This window comes from Coccinella septempunctata, chromosome 4, assembly GCF_907165205.1.
Source record: "Coccinella septempunctata chromosome 4, icCocSept1.1, whole genome shotgun sequence".
In the NCBI taxonomy this organism is placed as follows: domain Eukaryota; kingdom Metazoa; phylum Arthropoda; class Insecta; order Coleoptera; family Coccinellidae; genus Coccinella; species Coccinella septempunctata.
This window is the reverse complement of record NC_058192.1, coordinates 3,938,530-3,953,533: the sequence shown is the minus strand read 5'-3', so window position 1 is coordinate 3,953,533 and position 15,004 is coordinate 3,938,530. Positions and strand designations below refer to the sequence as shown.

The following is a 15,004-nucleotide window of genomic DNA, read 5'->3' as shown; positions in this document are numbered from 1 at the left end:
GTTCCAACTCGACAATTTTGTTGTAATGTGATGCGACCAATTTCATAACAGCAATAAGTGTTCTCCTAAGTTATCTGTTGTGAGCAGAATGTGTTCAGATATTAGTAGGCAAAAAAATCATTAAAATCAACAGAATTTTAATTTTTTACGCACATCAGAAACCATAAGTTATCTATGAACGTTCCATGAAAAGAAAAAATTTTTTTTCAATACGGCCCTGCCTTTGTGAACAAATATTTGTAATACGACCCGTAACAACGCCAACAAATCCAAGAATGAAATCTTTGAAAATAAAAGAAGAAATTCCAAAGAGTTGTTACTCTTTGGTTGAACTGGATGAAGTTTTTAGATTTAAAGAAGAAGAAGAAGTTTTTAGATTCTATGTTCAAAATAACCTCATTTTCTCACATGTAGCTTTTGAAATTTATTATTTATATTTTTAGCAGAGATTGACTTGTCTCTGAGTTTTAGTGTTTAAATACAAGTATCACCTCAGTTTGTGCAATTTATACTTGGGTATCCCAACATATTGTGTGTGCTTTTGGAAGAATATACTTTGGTTATATTCTTGTATTTATTAAAACAAGACAGTGTATTAATATCTCAATATGTCTAACAGAAATTTACCATCGGCAAAAATCTCACCAGAAGAAGACTTTTATGACGATGATATTGAAGATTACCGTGATGTGGGTGATGACTATGACGAAGATGTGACATCTCAATCCAACGTAAAATCATATCAACCAAGAGATAATATACTCTCAAAATATTCCAATAAAATGAATTTTGATCTATTGACCTATGATCAACAAGGTGCTTCACGCAATATACTGAAAGAACAGGATAAAAAGGAAAATGATGAAAGATTCAGGTTGAAGGACAAAAAAGACAGAGCTACTAGGGAGCAAGTTTTGGATTCTAACACAGATGCTATTATTCGTTCACTTTTACGAAAAAATACCATAAGTAGTATTGACGGTTGCATTTCAACTGGGAAAGAAGCTAATGTCTACTATGCTTCTAAAGATACCAAAGAATATGCAGTAAAGATTTACAAAACATCCATTTTAACATTCAAAGACAGAGACAAGTATGTTTCTGGTGAATTCAGATTCAGAAATGGATATGCTAAAAGTAATCCAAGAAAAATGGTTAGACTTTGGGCAGAGAAAGAGATGAGAAATTTGAAAAGGCTTTATGACAATGGCTTGAATGCTCCTGAGCCAATTGAACTCAAGTTACATGTTCTTGTAATGGATTTCATTGGGGAGCGAGAGAAGCCTGCTCCGAAACTCAAAGATGTAGAACTCAACCAGTCAAAAGCTAGGCAATTATACAGAGATATTGTTATTATGATGTGGAAAATGTACAATAAGTGTAAATTGGTTCATGGAGATTTGTCAGAGTTTAACATATTATATTTCAAGGGAGAGGCATATATTATTGATGTTTCTCAAAGTGTAGAACATGATAATGGTATGGCACTTCAATTCCTAAGGCAGGATTGTGCAAATGTTTCAAAATTTTTCAAGAAAAATGGTGTAGCCACAATGAGTTTGAAAGATATGTTCAATTTTATCACAGATGCTAATATAACTGAAAAAAATTTAGAAGAATGTTTGGATGCACTGTCCGAAAAGGCAGCTAATACTGAACTTACAGTAGAAGAACAGGTAGGTTATTGAAAATATTTGACTATGAGTCTACTCCTTTTTAATATCGTGTGTACTTTGTGTTCGAAATTGACTACTTAAGTAAATCATAAATGCATTGCTTTGGTAATTTTACTTTATTTATGGTAGATTTTCAATACTTGATTTATCATTTCAGATTGAGGAAGAGGCATTCAAAGAACAGTATATTCCAAAACGACTGAACGAAGTTAAAAATTATGAGAGGGATATCAATAATATTAAATCTGGAGAAGTCGATCAATTGATATATCAACAAATTGTTGGGCTCAAATCAGATCTCAGTGGAGTAGCATCAAAACCAGAAATATTGAAGAAAGAAATAACAGATGGTGAAAGTGATTCATGTTCTGATGAAGACGAAGAATCTGAACAAAAGAAATCACTTTTTAAAGATAGTTCAAGACCGAAGGACGAAACGTCAGAAGAAAAGAAAGCAAGGAAAAAAGCAGTCAAGGAAGCACAAGCCGATAAACGCAAATCCAAAATAAAGAAACATATTAAGAAGAGACTTGTAAAAGGGAATAATAAATAATTATATTGGCAATGTGTCAATTTTTGTATTTGTATATAGAAAAAATTACATTTAGAGAAAATATAATTTTAATTCTTTATTGATGATGATATTTTTATAGGAAATATAAAATCTGAATTCAATTCTTGCTTTTGGGAGTTTTTTTAGTCCTGTCCTATATGACAAACTTTCAATTATGTTGGTATGTTTTATCCATAGGAATTATAACTTAACCCTCTAATGCCCAAGTTTTTTTTCTTTTTTAAAATTATTTCCGTATAGTTTCAAATTAGCTTATGTATAATCTACATTTTTTTTTCGCAAATAGTTAACTGATTTACATTAACACCTGTACTCACAAAATGAACCTATACTGAAGGCGGACATGGGCAGAATAATTTTTTATCCACTTATATGCAACCAGTCTCAAGGCGGACTTGGGTATTAGAGGGTTAAATAAGGTAGATAAACTGTACTTAATACCAACTCAAAAGATACAGCCAAATTTTAAAGAAAGAGTATCAATACTCTGATGCATCAAAGAAGGCAATAGCAATAGGATATCGGAAGTACTCAGGTCACTTTGGTATCGCCAGTTGCGACTTCACTCAAAGAGGAACCTTCCTCTTTGCTTTACTAAAGCGTACATTGGCGTAGCTATCTCATACACTAACTCGTGAAAGTATTTTAATCATTTGCAATGACGAATTCATGAGATAAACAACGTTTTCGCACAAAAATTGAAGTTATTTCAATTTATCTCCTTTATAAATTTACACTTTGTCTATGCTACGCTACTGTTAACGGATAGAGTTCTGTCAGACGCCTTTTACGTCATCACCGCTTCTGAAATATGAATTTTCCGTAATACCCCTTACCTCTTTTTAAAATGAGAGAATTGAAGTATTTCCATATGGATCAAAAAGATATCACTCAATACACAATAAAACTCCCTGAAGCCGTATCTGTACAACTTTTAAGTGCCGGGTCAATTTTCTCGAATATCGAGTTATCTAGTACCAATGCGAATGTCATCTTGGCTAGCGAGATGTCTGGGGAATCACAGCTACTTATTATTACCGAGATAAAATGCTATAACTGCGATAATAACATACTCAATTTAGGTAAAGGTTTGTAAATACTCCATGTCCATTCATGAAATGTACGTGCTATAAAGCGTATGAAGCTTATGTTCCCCAATTTGATCGCTGAAAATGGAAAAGTGGTTGAAAATCAGCTTGATATTGAGTTTGTTCGGTTTCTTCAAAGAAATTCGCCCGTCTGAGCCCTATGTCTATGAATATCTCTCGGGAAATTGGACGGACATGTCGGGAACAGAAGTCAGCGAAGATGTATTCACCGTTGGTACATACATAAATACGCCTCTGGTGATTGTTGCATTCTTGATCACAGACCTGCTGCGCTACAAGCCACTCATTGTTTTATGTGGAGTGTTTGGTATAATAGTATGGAGTATGTTGATTTGGACACCTACCCTCTTCATGATGCAACTAATGGAAGTAAGAAAATCGACCAGTTCGATCATATATCAGTTGTGCTCGATTGTTCTCTTCTCTTACACAAGGGATGACTTAGTCGCCGGCAGATTTTTTGAAAAATATAGATTTCCCATAGATTACAATATTCATAATAACAAGATCGAGACCATAGAAATTGCAACGTGGACTAGGCAACTCACAAAGTTGACCAAGAGAGTCCCTCCGGAGGTCGCAGGTTCAAGTCCTGCCCGCGGAGATACTTAGATACTTTAGAAATTCCATAATTTGTCTTTTTGTTACCTTTTTCGGACCATTCTGAAGAAGTAAACCTCACTTACTTCAGTAATAATTGTTGCAACTGATTTTTCAAATTTTCCAGATTTTCTATGCAGGTTTCGCTTCCTGTGACATAGCATACTTTACGTACATGTACGCCAAAGTAGATAAAGAACACTACCCTAAGGTGACATCCAATACTCGAATGGCTTATCTTCTTGGAAGATCGCTCTCGGGGATTTTAGGACAGGTTCTATCAACATCAAACATCATGGATTACAAACAACTCAATTTTATAACACTGGGAGGTATGAAAATAAGACTCTTGAAAACATATTTTATATTTCTCTGTGATTTCAGAGGTAAAACTATCACAGAATTCTAATCAGAACATAAAATTCCGTTAATCTCCTTCACACAAACACCTGATCACTGAAAAAATAAACATTTTTATGCGCTCGAATCCAGAGGGGTTGATTTCTACACTTTTATTGGATGAAATTAGAGACAATTTCGAAACAATACATTGCAATTCTCACCTTCAATCGATGCTATATTGATATTTATCAATAATTGAAGGTCGGACTAATTGAAATCACCCGATTAACAACATTAACCTTGATGCGGATCATCAAAGGAGTTCCATGTCAAGGATATTCTTCCAGTAATAGAAAAATTTCAAACAATTGTATTTTATGTGTAGGTGTTGAAATGCCATGTTCATATCCGCATAATCGAGCTGACGGAATTAATATTCGTAAACGGATCCTGGTACTTAATTCATTGCGAAACTTTCCCTGTAATTCAAGCATATCTCTTCTTATTTCTCGGTGGCTTCCTCAACCCAATAGGAGAAAAATTCCATTTTGGTAATTCTCTCGGGTTTTAAAGTGTCGATGCAATTTCAGAAACATCAAAAGTACGTATAGATTAAGTTTCGAACGAAAGAGAACCAAGATGAATTAAAAATTGTTGATTGTTCTGTGATCGAATAAATTACACCATAGACAAAGTCTATGAATGAATTAATTTTTGATTTTTCAGCTATGGTTCTAGCTACAACTACTGCGCTATTCCTGCCATCGGTGAAGAACACTATATATTTCCACCAAGGGAATGCACATGCTGAGAAAAGCTCTCCATGCGAGAAGAGCAAAGAAGCTTTCAAGCTTATGGGCTCTTTCTTCCAGGACTCATTTTCGAAGGGTTTGGTCATCAAGTGGTCCATAGTAAACGCAGTTTCTGCATGCGGATTCGGTTTGGTAGAAGTGTACAGCCAGACACTATGGAGTGAGATTAACAAAAGAGATCGTGTCACTCTTGGAAATGGAATAGTCATTTCCATTTATACAATGATCGGTGTTATCGGTTCTTTTTTCGCAGGATACTTCAAAATTGATTGGTCTAAAAGGAGTTTGCTCCTTTTTGCTTCATATTTTTCGATTGCAGCTGGATTCGTTATTTTGATGTCACAAGCAGAGCACGTGTACCTTAGTTATGCCTTATATTCCGCGTTTGGGGGCCTGTATCAGTTCTTGACCACAGTTGCGTATTCGGAAATTTGCCAGCGAATACCTCCAGACAGTTATGGCCTTATTTTGGGCATCAACACTTTTGTAGGTTTGGTATTGCAGTCGTTGATCGTTTCAATTGTGATAAAAATATTCCACGCACCAGTTCGTCTGCAATATCTTATATTCGGTTGTTGGCACGTTTTCATTGTAGCAATGTTTATAATTCACGAAATTTTCTCTAGGATTGTAAGGAAAAGAGCCGAACGAAAAGGACAGTCATAGAAGATTCATTCCCGATCAGATAAAATAAAAATAAAGAAATGTAGAAAGAAATTTTTTCTAACCCCTATCATGTTCATCTAGGTACATAAACAGGGAGTAAATGAATTGTTGTGAAAAAATTTAAGGGGTGATTCCTAGTCAAAAAATAGTGAGTCTTTTCGAAATGAAAAATGCAAAAAGGGGCTGCAAGTGACGTTTCATATGACACACAATTACCATATTTGAATTTTGCAAAATGAAAACGTCCATTGGATACTTAGATTCACCCATCATTATGCCCAAACTTTTATTCGTAAATTTTTTTGTTGTTTACAAATAATCGGCGTCACAAAGTGCATCCTTATCAAAACCCGAATGAAACATTGATCGAATTCATGAAGTACATTATTCATTTCAAGTTCATCATTCGGGTTGATAATGGCTATCTTAAGAAATATACCCGGTTTTTACGCTAATGACATCATCAACTTTCGGCGCAATGAGTTTTAGTTGTATTTAATTAGGAGGAGAAAAGAAAGTAATGACCTTTATTTACTTAGAATTCTTATCAGTCTTTGCACGTAACATGGGAAATATCGGTACGAAATAAATTCTCAACATGAATCGATTTGGTAAGAGAAAGTGTCCGCTTGGAGACATTTTGCATTGATTCTTTCTGGGAATTCATACAGGATTCGTAAGGATCCTCCACATTCCGGTTTTTCGGTTCTTTATCTGTCAGATTGAAACCAGAACTAAGAAAAATCATCATACCCACCTGTTTGTTACGTTTTGAGAAAAAATACTTGAAAAATCACCGAATTCAGCTCAAATAAACCATTAAAAACTGATACTGTACGTTTAAATTACATTTTGAAGGCTCCTGCAGAACTTGAGCGCCATCTGTCGAACAGTTATTGCGATACAAACATTTTTTTCTCATTTTCTAGAAAGTGATGAGATCTCCACGAATTTTGGTCTTGATATGGGCAGTTCACAACATATTACTGTTCCTTTAGAAATATAAGTGAATACGGTGGGGCATATAGACAGAGAAATACAGCATTGTTGGTAGTTGGGATAGTTTCAGTGGAAATCTTGTATATTATTTAATCTTGTACATGATCCATGTATTTCTTATCCTGTATAATTATAACTTGACTATATGCAATGACTACACTTTCTTTGATTCAGTACCCATATCTTCATCCAACCTACGCCACTGGTATTCAGATTTCCATAATTTCCCTCCTCATATCGTCATAGTTTCCGATATTCCGAACGATTGTTTATGTACAGGATCACGCGTCATACATCATGATATCCATTCATCACACCCTAAAGTAATTTAAGAGAAATTCAGAATTCTTCCGATGACGACACTATATTGTTATTATACTGACGTGTCGGATGAGGAACGGAGTTATGTCGACCTAGAATTTCCCTTTTCGCGAATAATATGATGTTGTTCCAAAGAAAGATCATACATTTTTTTGGTATCAGGACAGTTTTGAATCCTTGCTCCGCTACTGATGTAGCTATACAATGTCACAGGTCTTACAGACAGATGAACGCTTTATTGTACTCTGATTAATAATTAAAAAACGATATTGAAACAAGGACAATAATATTACAAACAGAATAAAGGAGTAACGCGCAAAATTCATATCTTCGATATTTACTCAAAAAACTAAATTTTTCTCTTATTACGTAATTTCTGAGCAGTTTCTCATACATCCTCTAGGAGGGTGACTTTAGTCACCATTCTTGACACACTTTTACTATTGCCGTCATGCAAATATTTGAAATTCCTTGGGATAAAATGGGTATAATCATCCTAATCAATAAACATCTCCTTGTGAAGTGCTTCAGCTTTAATCATTGATTCGTATATATTGTCGAGAAACCCCGTATCTCTTGTAATCTTTTTTATCTGATAATTTCGTAGACAAATCGAAGAAGAACAACAGCACTTCATCCTCTACGTCCTGTTTTCGCAAATCCTCAATTTTGAGAGTTGATGGAAAGGCTAGACAAACGTTTGTTGAAATAGGTTCATTTAAGGGGTCAGAAAAGCAGAAAAAACGACTTGAACTAATATGAAAGAGGGTTGAAACAATAAACTCATACTAAACAATTCATTTCGCTGAAAATTAACGATTTTATTGCCTTTGGGTCTCGTAGATTAAGAAAGAAGAGGTGTAGGAGAGAGATAGAGGCGCTTTTTGATAAGGTAAATGAAAAAAATCTTTTCACTCTCATTTCAGTTATGAAACACAAGTTTTCCTGAAAAATAACATCAAGTCCGAAAGTCGTATAACATTTTTTCTATGGAAATTCTGTTGAGAGTATACAGAAAACAATTCTTGATTTTTTTTGGGAATCATATCCACCCAGCATTCGGTTTTTCGTTTCAGTTCCTTTTTGTTGTCCCATTGCATTGTTTTCCATGCCCCACCTTCCTATATATACAGGTATCATCCGCGGGCTTCTTCATTTCTAATTTGTGGACTACAAGGTAGTGCGACCAAGTATCGCTCATTGTGAAACTAGTGAAACCGGTGAGTTGTCTTCTTGTATGTATTGATAAAAATAATGGACTCTTCGACGATTACATCTTGAATGCGTGTAGTAAACCTGATGTTCACATTTTATCTTTTCATTATCAAAAGACATACCTGTTGTTTTGATGTTCGAATACAGAAATTTCTATTAAATCCAAGCGGGGTAAATAATTTTTTTTCCAATTTCGAAAACTTTAATTCTGTTTTATATAATTTCGAATAATTCGACTGATCGTGAGCACGTATAATTTTATCTCTAGAGCTAGGTGAAGTAAGTAATGAATTCCACTCAAATTCATCTATATACGTACCGGGTGATCATGACAATATTGATATAAACAAATCAAGCTTTCAGTTTTTCTATCTTCGGTCTTGACGAATTTTCAACTGTCCCCATCGTTGCAGATCCAAATCTGATACATATTTTTAAAGAGCATTTTTTCTAGTGATATAAATCTCGAAACTTCATCGATCTCTGTGCAACCGTTCGGTCTTGACGAATTTTTAATTAACCCCATCTTTTTTCGGGACTTTCCACAAGAGTACCCTACAGAAAAATCATAGTAGATCTTAATGTGATACATGAAACTCAATTCATGATGTTTATTAGCCCCTAATCGTAAAGATAAATAATGTAAGATAATCAAATTGTTGAAATTCTTCATTATATCATTATTTCAGGTTGTTCAAGTGTCGGAATGAAATCATTAATTTTTCATTAGAAAGAGATTAATCCAATATTTTAAATCTTGTTAGGAAATTATATATAAGCAGGTACATATTACGTTTCTTCGTAAGAATAGCCTTTAGCGTTCACAAACTTTTTCTTTCCATGCTACTACATGAGGATTTGCTCTTTTTACATGAAAAGTTTCACTTTGATGATGTTTTTCACAAAGTTCCAAGGAAGTAATTTTCCTTTCACTATTTAGGCGAGTAATACGAATTAGTTGAACGCATGCTTTTCAGATCGAGTTTTTCACGAATAGTAATAAACAAGTTGAAAAGAAAAAAAGAGGGCAATAATGAATATTTTCAATGGGAGAACCTTCAAATCATCTCGGCAACTTTAAAAAACAACAAACCGAAAAAATCCAAGATCGATTGTGAAAAAAATAAATTTGTCGCCGCACAATCAGAATCAATAAACCATTTTTTCAGCAAAATGCAGGCCATATGTTTCGTACTCTGCGCCTTAGTAGCTGTTGGTGTAGCCCAATTTCCCAATGGACGAAGTCTACATTTGCCTAACCCCCAATTATGCGCTCAGAGGGTGATTCACGAGAGAACACCTGATGGTAAGTACTAGACCCTAGATTGAAAAAGATTAGTTCTAATCTTCTTATTATATTCCTATGAAGATCCATCAAGAGCTGGTTTTTGAAAATTTCTCGATAAACTAATGAATGAATTTAAATATCTTCAAGTGAAGTAAGAAAAATTTCGTTTTCATTTAGGTCTGCTTCAAAAACTTACTTCCCATTAATCCAGTAGATTTTCCTAGAGAAATTATTTGAAATGACCATATCCTGAAACTTTCATAACTCCTAAGTATGAAGGGTATTTAAATTTCTTGCTCTTATATATTCGGCATCAGTTAATGACTAGTTTTCGAATGATTTCAAATAATAACCATCGCTAATTTTAAGGCCTGTTGATTACCCTAATGGAGTATTATTACATGAGTATAATATTACTTAAGTCATCAGAGATCGACTAATAATAATTATTCAGAGATCATCTTTCGAGTCGATTATCTTCCAGGAAAATTATCCTAGATTTCATCCATTTCGGCACAACCGTTCGGTCTTGAGGAAGTTTTAACTGAACCCAACTTTTCGGGAATTTTTCGAAGGTCATCTTTAGAGTAATTTATCTTCCTGCAAAATTATCGTAGATCTAAACGTGATACATATTCTGAAAGAGCAACTATTCTAGAAATAAATATGAGAATTTCATCCATTTCGGCACAACCGTTCGGTCTTGAGGACGTTTTAACTGAACCCAACTTTTTGGGAATTTTTCGAAGGTGATCTTTCGAGTAATTTATCTTCCAGCAAAATTATCGTAGATCTAAACGTGATACATATGTATTTTCATTTCGAAATTGCCGATATTTCCGCACGAAATTGAAAGAAAATTGATATGTCACAGGTAAGGGTTACTTCTTCAGTTGGAGAGACCCTCAGACTCGAGGAGTTGAGAAAGATTGGCTCGATGGAAGAAACTTCTGCAGGGAAAGATGCATGGACCTGATTTCTTTGGAAACAAGCGCTGAGAATGAATGGATAAAGCAAAGGATTGTTGGTGAAAATGTGAGTAAAAAAGTATTTCAGTGCGCAAGAAACAACCTATTATTATTTAATAATAGAAGTGATTGGTCATCACATACTACAAAAGTACGTAGATTCAAAGTTCACTTTTTTTCAAATCAGATATCTGCGTTTTATCTTTATAAAACTCATCAGAAAATCCTTCAGAAATTACCATCAACGCGAAGAAAGCGAACTTATTTTGGAAAGCTAAGAAGACAAAGAAATTCTGTAAGTTCAACATACCTACTTTATCGAGGTCAAATACCTCGCCACTAAGGCCGAATGGTGCTCTCAGACTCGGCTGTTCGGATTATAGGTTACATGTTTCTTTGGTTTGTACTTGAGGACCAATTACGTCGGAATTCGAAAACTTTGTTTACCTTCTATTGAACTCGAGTAACACAATAACCTGCCTGCTCAATACTTTCGCGCCAAAATATTGGTATATCTTGTGGAAAACTTACATATTTTTTATTATTTGAAAATATGGTAAAAGAAAAAAAAATGCAATTTTGAATAATCCACTTTGTGAAGTCGTTTTTTATCATTTCTCTTTTGAAAACTATAGAAATATGATAGCTTCCTAGCAATTCTGTTATTTTCTTTATCCCAAACCGTTATATTATCGTCATCTCATTTGTATTCAGGGTTTTACCGATCACGTGTACATAATTCGCAACAACCTTAAATGGGAGAAATTACAGGTGTGAGAACACCGAGAACGATAATAAAATCTCACTTTCTTCTATTTGAACAATAGAGAAATTTGAGACGACATTACAGGTTTGACATTGTCGTTCCTACCATAGGTGTAATTCTGATTGTTTATTCATATATCGTAGATGTAAATGACTGACTTTCACTAGTCATAATTGGAAAACTGCAAAAGAAATCTTCATTACAGAGGACAATGAGGATGAAAAATTCCTCAGTTTTTCCAATAGGTTTTCCTTATAAGGGCGAAGACAATTGATAATCCTAGATAAAAGCATATTCGAATCACGAATTCATCAGTTTTATCCACCAAAAAATCGTACCTAAAGATGTTTGCACTTCGAAAAAAATTTTCTTCTCCCTAACTGAAGCACAATCCAAAGTGCACAGACATAAGCGATCATTCTCATCAAGAATGGAGAAAATCCTAACGAGACCGAGGGCTCGTCCAAATTCACAACCTGAGCGGTCGCCCATCCAGATACCGAACTCGCTCGCGACTGCTCGGCTTAACGAAAATTCTTCCATTTTTAGGTTAAATATATCTGGACGTCCGGTCGCCTTTGCGACTTCAAAGGCTGCGACAGGGCTGATCTGCAACCGCTCTCCGTAAACGGATGGTTCTGGACAGCCGTGCTCCAGAAACTCGCTCCGACGACCCAGAGGGACCAAAACGACTGGTCTGAATCCGGCGGCCTGGGCAGGCCTCAGCCGGATAACAGGGAGGCGCAGCAAGGTGGTGCCAGCGAAAACTGCTTGGCCGTTCTCAACCAATTCTACAAGGACGGAGTCAACTGGCACGACGTCGCCTGTCACCACGTGAAACCTTGGGTGTGCGAGGAAAACGAGGATTTGTTGAAATACGTCCGATTCACCAACCCCGGACTAAGGGTGTGAAATTTTAATGTTTTATTGATGACTGATACGAGTTTATATTCTTATTTATTAACTATTTTTAAGGACGAATGTATGAATAAATTTAATTAAGTCACAAATTATGTGATCGGTCTAAATTTCTGTGTAACCCATCCAATAGCAATCAGAAAGAGCAGCAGGAGACAGGGCACCACATGCACTCTTTCAAACTCATAAAAGACAGTTTTTCCTGAGTTTTTTTATTATCTCCATGAAATTAATATGCACTTTCTTGTCTAAAGTTTGAACCGTTACCGAATGTGCACTGTTGTGAAGGGGTGATCGACAAACATACTTCAATTCATATGGTAATTATATAATGGTTTTAAAAGAAACTTTATCACATTTTAGAGTAGGAAAAATTAAGAAATTGTGGAAATCAAGGCATCAGTTTGGTATACTCGACAAAAAAGGAACTCTTTCTGACATTTTCCCATACTTTAGAGCAATAAATCAGCCAGGTTTTTTCTGTTAGCTGGACGTGTGTGAGAGGATTCTTGGAGACTCCAAACATATTTGCTTTCATTTTTTTAAATATTTCCTCGATAGGAGGATGACCTCTGAATATCTCACCTGCAATAAAACCGCTTTTCATTACGTCTTCATATTGGGCATGCTACCACAATTTTGAACTGTTCATAACCCACAATCCGCAAAATACACTGAAATCTGTCCACCAAAACTTCGACACATGTTCATATTTCTTTGTCAATTCTTCCATAGTAATATTAATTTCGAGTTTAACATACCACATTGGAGAATGATCAGGGTGTTAAAATGTGCAGATATTTTTTAGCTGAAATTTGTAATGTTGCTCCAAAATTTCAACAATAATATTGTTACAAAAGATTTAACACAAAAACCCGTACCCAGACCTCAAGGTTCTGGAGATATGAACACATTTGTCTCAAATTTGCGTAAATTTAAAGTTAATCAAATAAAAGCACTGACCTTCATTTTCATCATATTCAGGTACCAAAAATATGTTCAGCGGTGGACCACAATTTTCTGGAGATAAATGTTTCACTAATCTACCCGAAGAAATACCTAAATTACTGTTTAAAATCAACCTTGATTTGAGGAATATCGATTTGTACATCTGAAAATAAAGTCACACTGAAGTCATCATTCAACCATATATACAAAATAACATACATTTTGCATAATCTTGAATTTGGATGGAGAAAAATCATCGACTGTTGCTCGATTATGTACCAATAACAAATGTGGAAAATACTCAAATACCTCATCGTCTGAGTTTGTCATTGTGGGTTTCATCATTTCTGATGCTTGAATAAACCTGTTGATAGAATTATGTTTCATATTCATCTCAATTATAATTTATTACGAATAAATCACCTGCAAGTATTGCTATCAAAAAACCAATCTTGAACAACAATAAATATGTGGCACACTGTCATCAGAAACGATGTAATTTGAAGTGCTTGGATTTCTCCACTATTTTCACATTGAACAAGTTCGCTCACTAAGTTGGATCTTTTATTATCATTTTCTACTAAATCATCCATTATCGCGAGGGATGAAAATGGTTGGCAGTCTAAGTAGATAACCTAAAAGGGCCCGAAAAATCGGTAATCAACTTGGGTGATCGGAAAAACAACAGTAAACTCACCCTATCATCACTTATAAAAATATCTATTCCATTTGTTCTATTTCTGACACTCTCAATATCATCAGTATTTTGTTTTCGAAATATTTCATATTCATTTCTTTCCTTATCCAAATCAAGTTTTGAAAATTTACTAGATAACGAGTCCTTTCTATTTTTTGGTTTATTTGAAAATAATCCATGCAACACTTCTTTTGTGATCTTGTTGTTTGCTAGACCATTCAAAATAGATGATTTCCCTACCCCTTGTTGCCCTATGACTCCTACGACCAAGAAGTCACTATTATCCCTGACATAATCTTGTAGATTATCGGTGAAGAGCATTCCCTCATCTAAGAATTTTATGGCTTTATGCATATATTTCAGTTCTGGCAGAGAATGTGCTGAAAGTTAATGTTCATTTGATTTTCTGTGATATTCAATTATTCAAATGAATTAATACAACTTGAAAAATATTCTTTTAATTTCTCGACATATTGAGATATTCTTTGGTGCAAGTTGAAAATAAGAAAAGATCTTCACCCTCAATATTTGATGATGCTCCAGTCTGATTGGAAGTTGACTCATTTTCCCTAGAGCTTTTCTTTGGGGAACTAATTTCTTCTTGATCTCGAGTCTTGAGAAGAATTGTTGGTTGCTTAATTTTTATCTCTACCTTCTCATCCTCATCATTAGTTTTATTATATTTATTGATAACATTCCTGCCCACATTGTTGGGAAGATCCTTCAAAATTAATTTATTTACTAATGTATCTACTTTATTTGCAATACTTTATACCTTCGAAATGTATTTCTTTTTATGACTCCTTCCTCTGTCATATTCAGACATAATTACTGCTAAGTACAAATTAGTTTTTAGTAGAGAAAATTAATTAATTAACAATAACAACAAATTAAAATAATTTTAAACCAATTTGGAAAGTTCTATGTTTTGAATTGAACCACCCATAGAATTCAACGTCAATCTACGCTCGGCTTTCACGCACGGGAAAAAATTGATTTCATTTTAATTTCGATTTGATTTCTATTTTCTATATAGAAATCATTTTTGATCGGTACTTCTATAATATTTATTTGTAATTTTAGGAACTGCTTTGCCGTTTCCTTT

The 15,004-nt window shown here is 34.5% G+C and overlaps 4 protein-coding genes across 7 annotated transcripts; 3 read left to right on the top strand and 1 right to left on the bottom strand.

Annotated features, from left to right (window-relative positions):
* The first annotated feature begins 401 nt into the window (after positions 1-401).
* On the top strand, positions 402-2,351 carry LOC123312544 (serine/threonine-protein kinase RIO1). Its single transcript, XM_044897023.1, has 2 exons — positions 402-1,676; positions 1,834-2,351. The coding sequence occupies exons 1-2, from the start codon at positions 609-611 to the stop codon at positions 2,227-2,229; spliced, it is 1,464 nt and encodes a 487-aa protein (XP_044752958.1). The 5' UTR covers positions 402-608; the 3' UTR covers positions 2,230-2,351.
* A 984-nt stretch (positions 2,352-3,335) lies between these two features.
* On the top strand, positions 3,336-6,933 carry LOC123312545 (thiamine transporter 2-like). The gene is made up of 3 exons (XM_044897024.1): positions 3,336-3,728; positions 4,087-4,291; positions 5,028-6,933. Exons 1-3 carry the CDS (start codon positions 3,423-3,425, stop codon positions 5,777-5,779), a joined length of 1,263 nt encoding a protein of 420 aa, XP_044752959.1. The 5' UTR covers positions 3,336-3,422; the 3' UTR covers positions 5,780-6,933.
* Positions 6,934-8,089: 1,156 nt separating this feature from the next.
* LOC123312293 lies at positions 8,090-12,349 on the top strand. Of its 4 annotated transcripts, none has more exons than XM_044896654.1 (4): positions 8,090-8,334; positions 9,484-9,620; positions 10,477-10,637; positions 11,886-12,349. In XM_044896654.1, exons 2-4 carry the CDS (start codon positions 9,488-9,490, stop codon positions 12,246-12,248), a joined length of 657 nt encoding a protein of 218 aa, XP_044752589.1. In that variant the 5' UTR covers positions 8,090-8,334; positions 9,484-9,487; the 3' UTR covers positions 12,249-12,349. The 4 variants fall into 4 exon arrangements, with proteins under 4 accessions (XP_044752589.1, XP_044752585.1, XP_044752588.1 ...); XM_044896650.1 differs by having other exon boundaries at positions 8,096-8,319; XM_044896653.1 differs by lacking the exon at positions 8,090-8,334 and adding an exon at positions 8,349-8,485.
* Positions 12,350-12,566: 217 nt separating this feature from the next.
* Positions 12,567-14,806, bottom strand: LOC123311199 (protein SMG9). Its single transcript, XM_044895024.1, has 7 exons — positions 14,675-14,806; positions 14,419-14,620; positions 13,900-14,279; positions 13,626-13,837; positions 13,422-13,566; positions 13,218-13,365; positions 12,567-12,839 (listed from the first exon to the last, which is right to left on the bottom strand). The coding sequence occupies exons 1-7, from the start codon at positions 14,723-14,725 to the stop codon at positions 12,646-12,648; spliced, it is 1,332 nt and encodes a 443-aa protein (XP_044750959.1). The 5' UTR covers positions 14,726-14,806; the 3' UTR covers positions 12,567-12,645.
* Positions 14,807-15,004: the final 198 nt, after the last annotated feature.

What these genes read in the sequence shown, in the direction of transcription:
- LOC123312544 (XM_044897023.1), top strand. Translation starts at nt 609, where the DNA reads ATGTCTAACAGAAATTTACCATCGGCAAAAATCTCACCAGAAGAAGAC. An exon ending in AACTTACAGTAGAAGAACAG is followed by an intron (nt 1,677 to 1,833) that starts GTAGGTTATTGA and finishes TTATCATTTCAG; the next exon opens with ATTGAGGAAGAGGCATTCAA.
- LOC123312293 (XM_044896654.1), top strand. Translation starts at nt 9,488, where the DNA reads ATGCAGGCCATATGTTTCGTACTCTGCGCCTTAGTAGCTGTTGGTGTA. An exon ending in TCACGAGAGAACACCTGATG is followed by an intron (nt 9,621 to 10,476) that starts GTAAGTACTAGA and finishes GATATGTCACAG; the next exon opens with GTAAGGGTTACTTCTTCAGT. An exon ending in AAAGGATTGTTGGTGAAAAT is followed by an intron (nt 10,638 to 11,885) that starts GTGAGTAAAAAA and finishes TTCCATTTTTAG; the next exon opens with GTTAAATATATCTGGACGTC.
- LOC123311199 (XM_044895024.1), bottom strand. Translation starts at nt 14,725, where the DNA reads ATGTCTGAATATGACAGAGGAAGGAGTCATAAAAAGAAATACATTTCG. An exon ending in AAAAGAAATACATTTCGAAG is followed by an intron (nt 14,621 to 14,674) that starts GTATAAAGTATT and finishes TTAATTTTGAAG; the next exon opens with GATCTTCCCAACAATGTGGG. An exon ending in TGAATATGATGAAAATGAAG is followed by an intron (nt 12,840 to 13,217) that starts GTCAGTGCTTTT and finishes GTTTTATTGCAG; the next exon opens with GTGAGATATTCAGAGGTCAT.
- LOC123312545 (XM_044897024.1), top strand. Translation starts at nt 3,423, where the DNA reads ATGGAAAAGTGGTTGAAAATCAGCTTGATATTGAGTTTGTTCGGTTTC. An exon ending in TCATGATGCAACTAATGGAA is followed by an intron (nt 3,729 to 4,086) that starts GTAAGAAAATCG and finishes CAAATTTTCCAG; the next exon opens with ATTTTCTATGCAGGTTTCGC. An exon ending in CAATTTTATAACACTGGGAG is followed by an intron (nt 4,292 to 5,027) that starts GTATGAAAATAA and finishes TTGATTTTTCAG; the next exon opens with CTATGGTTCTAGCTACAACT.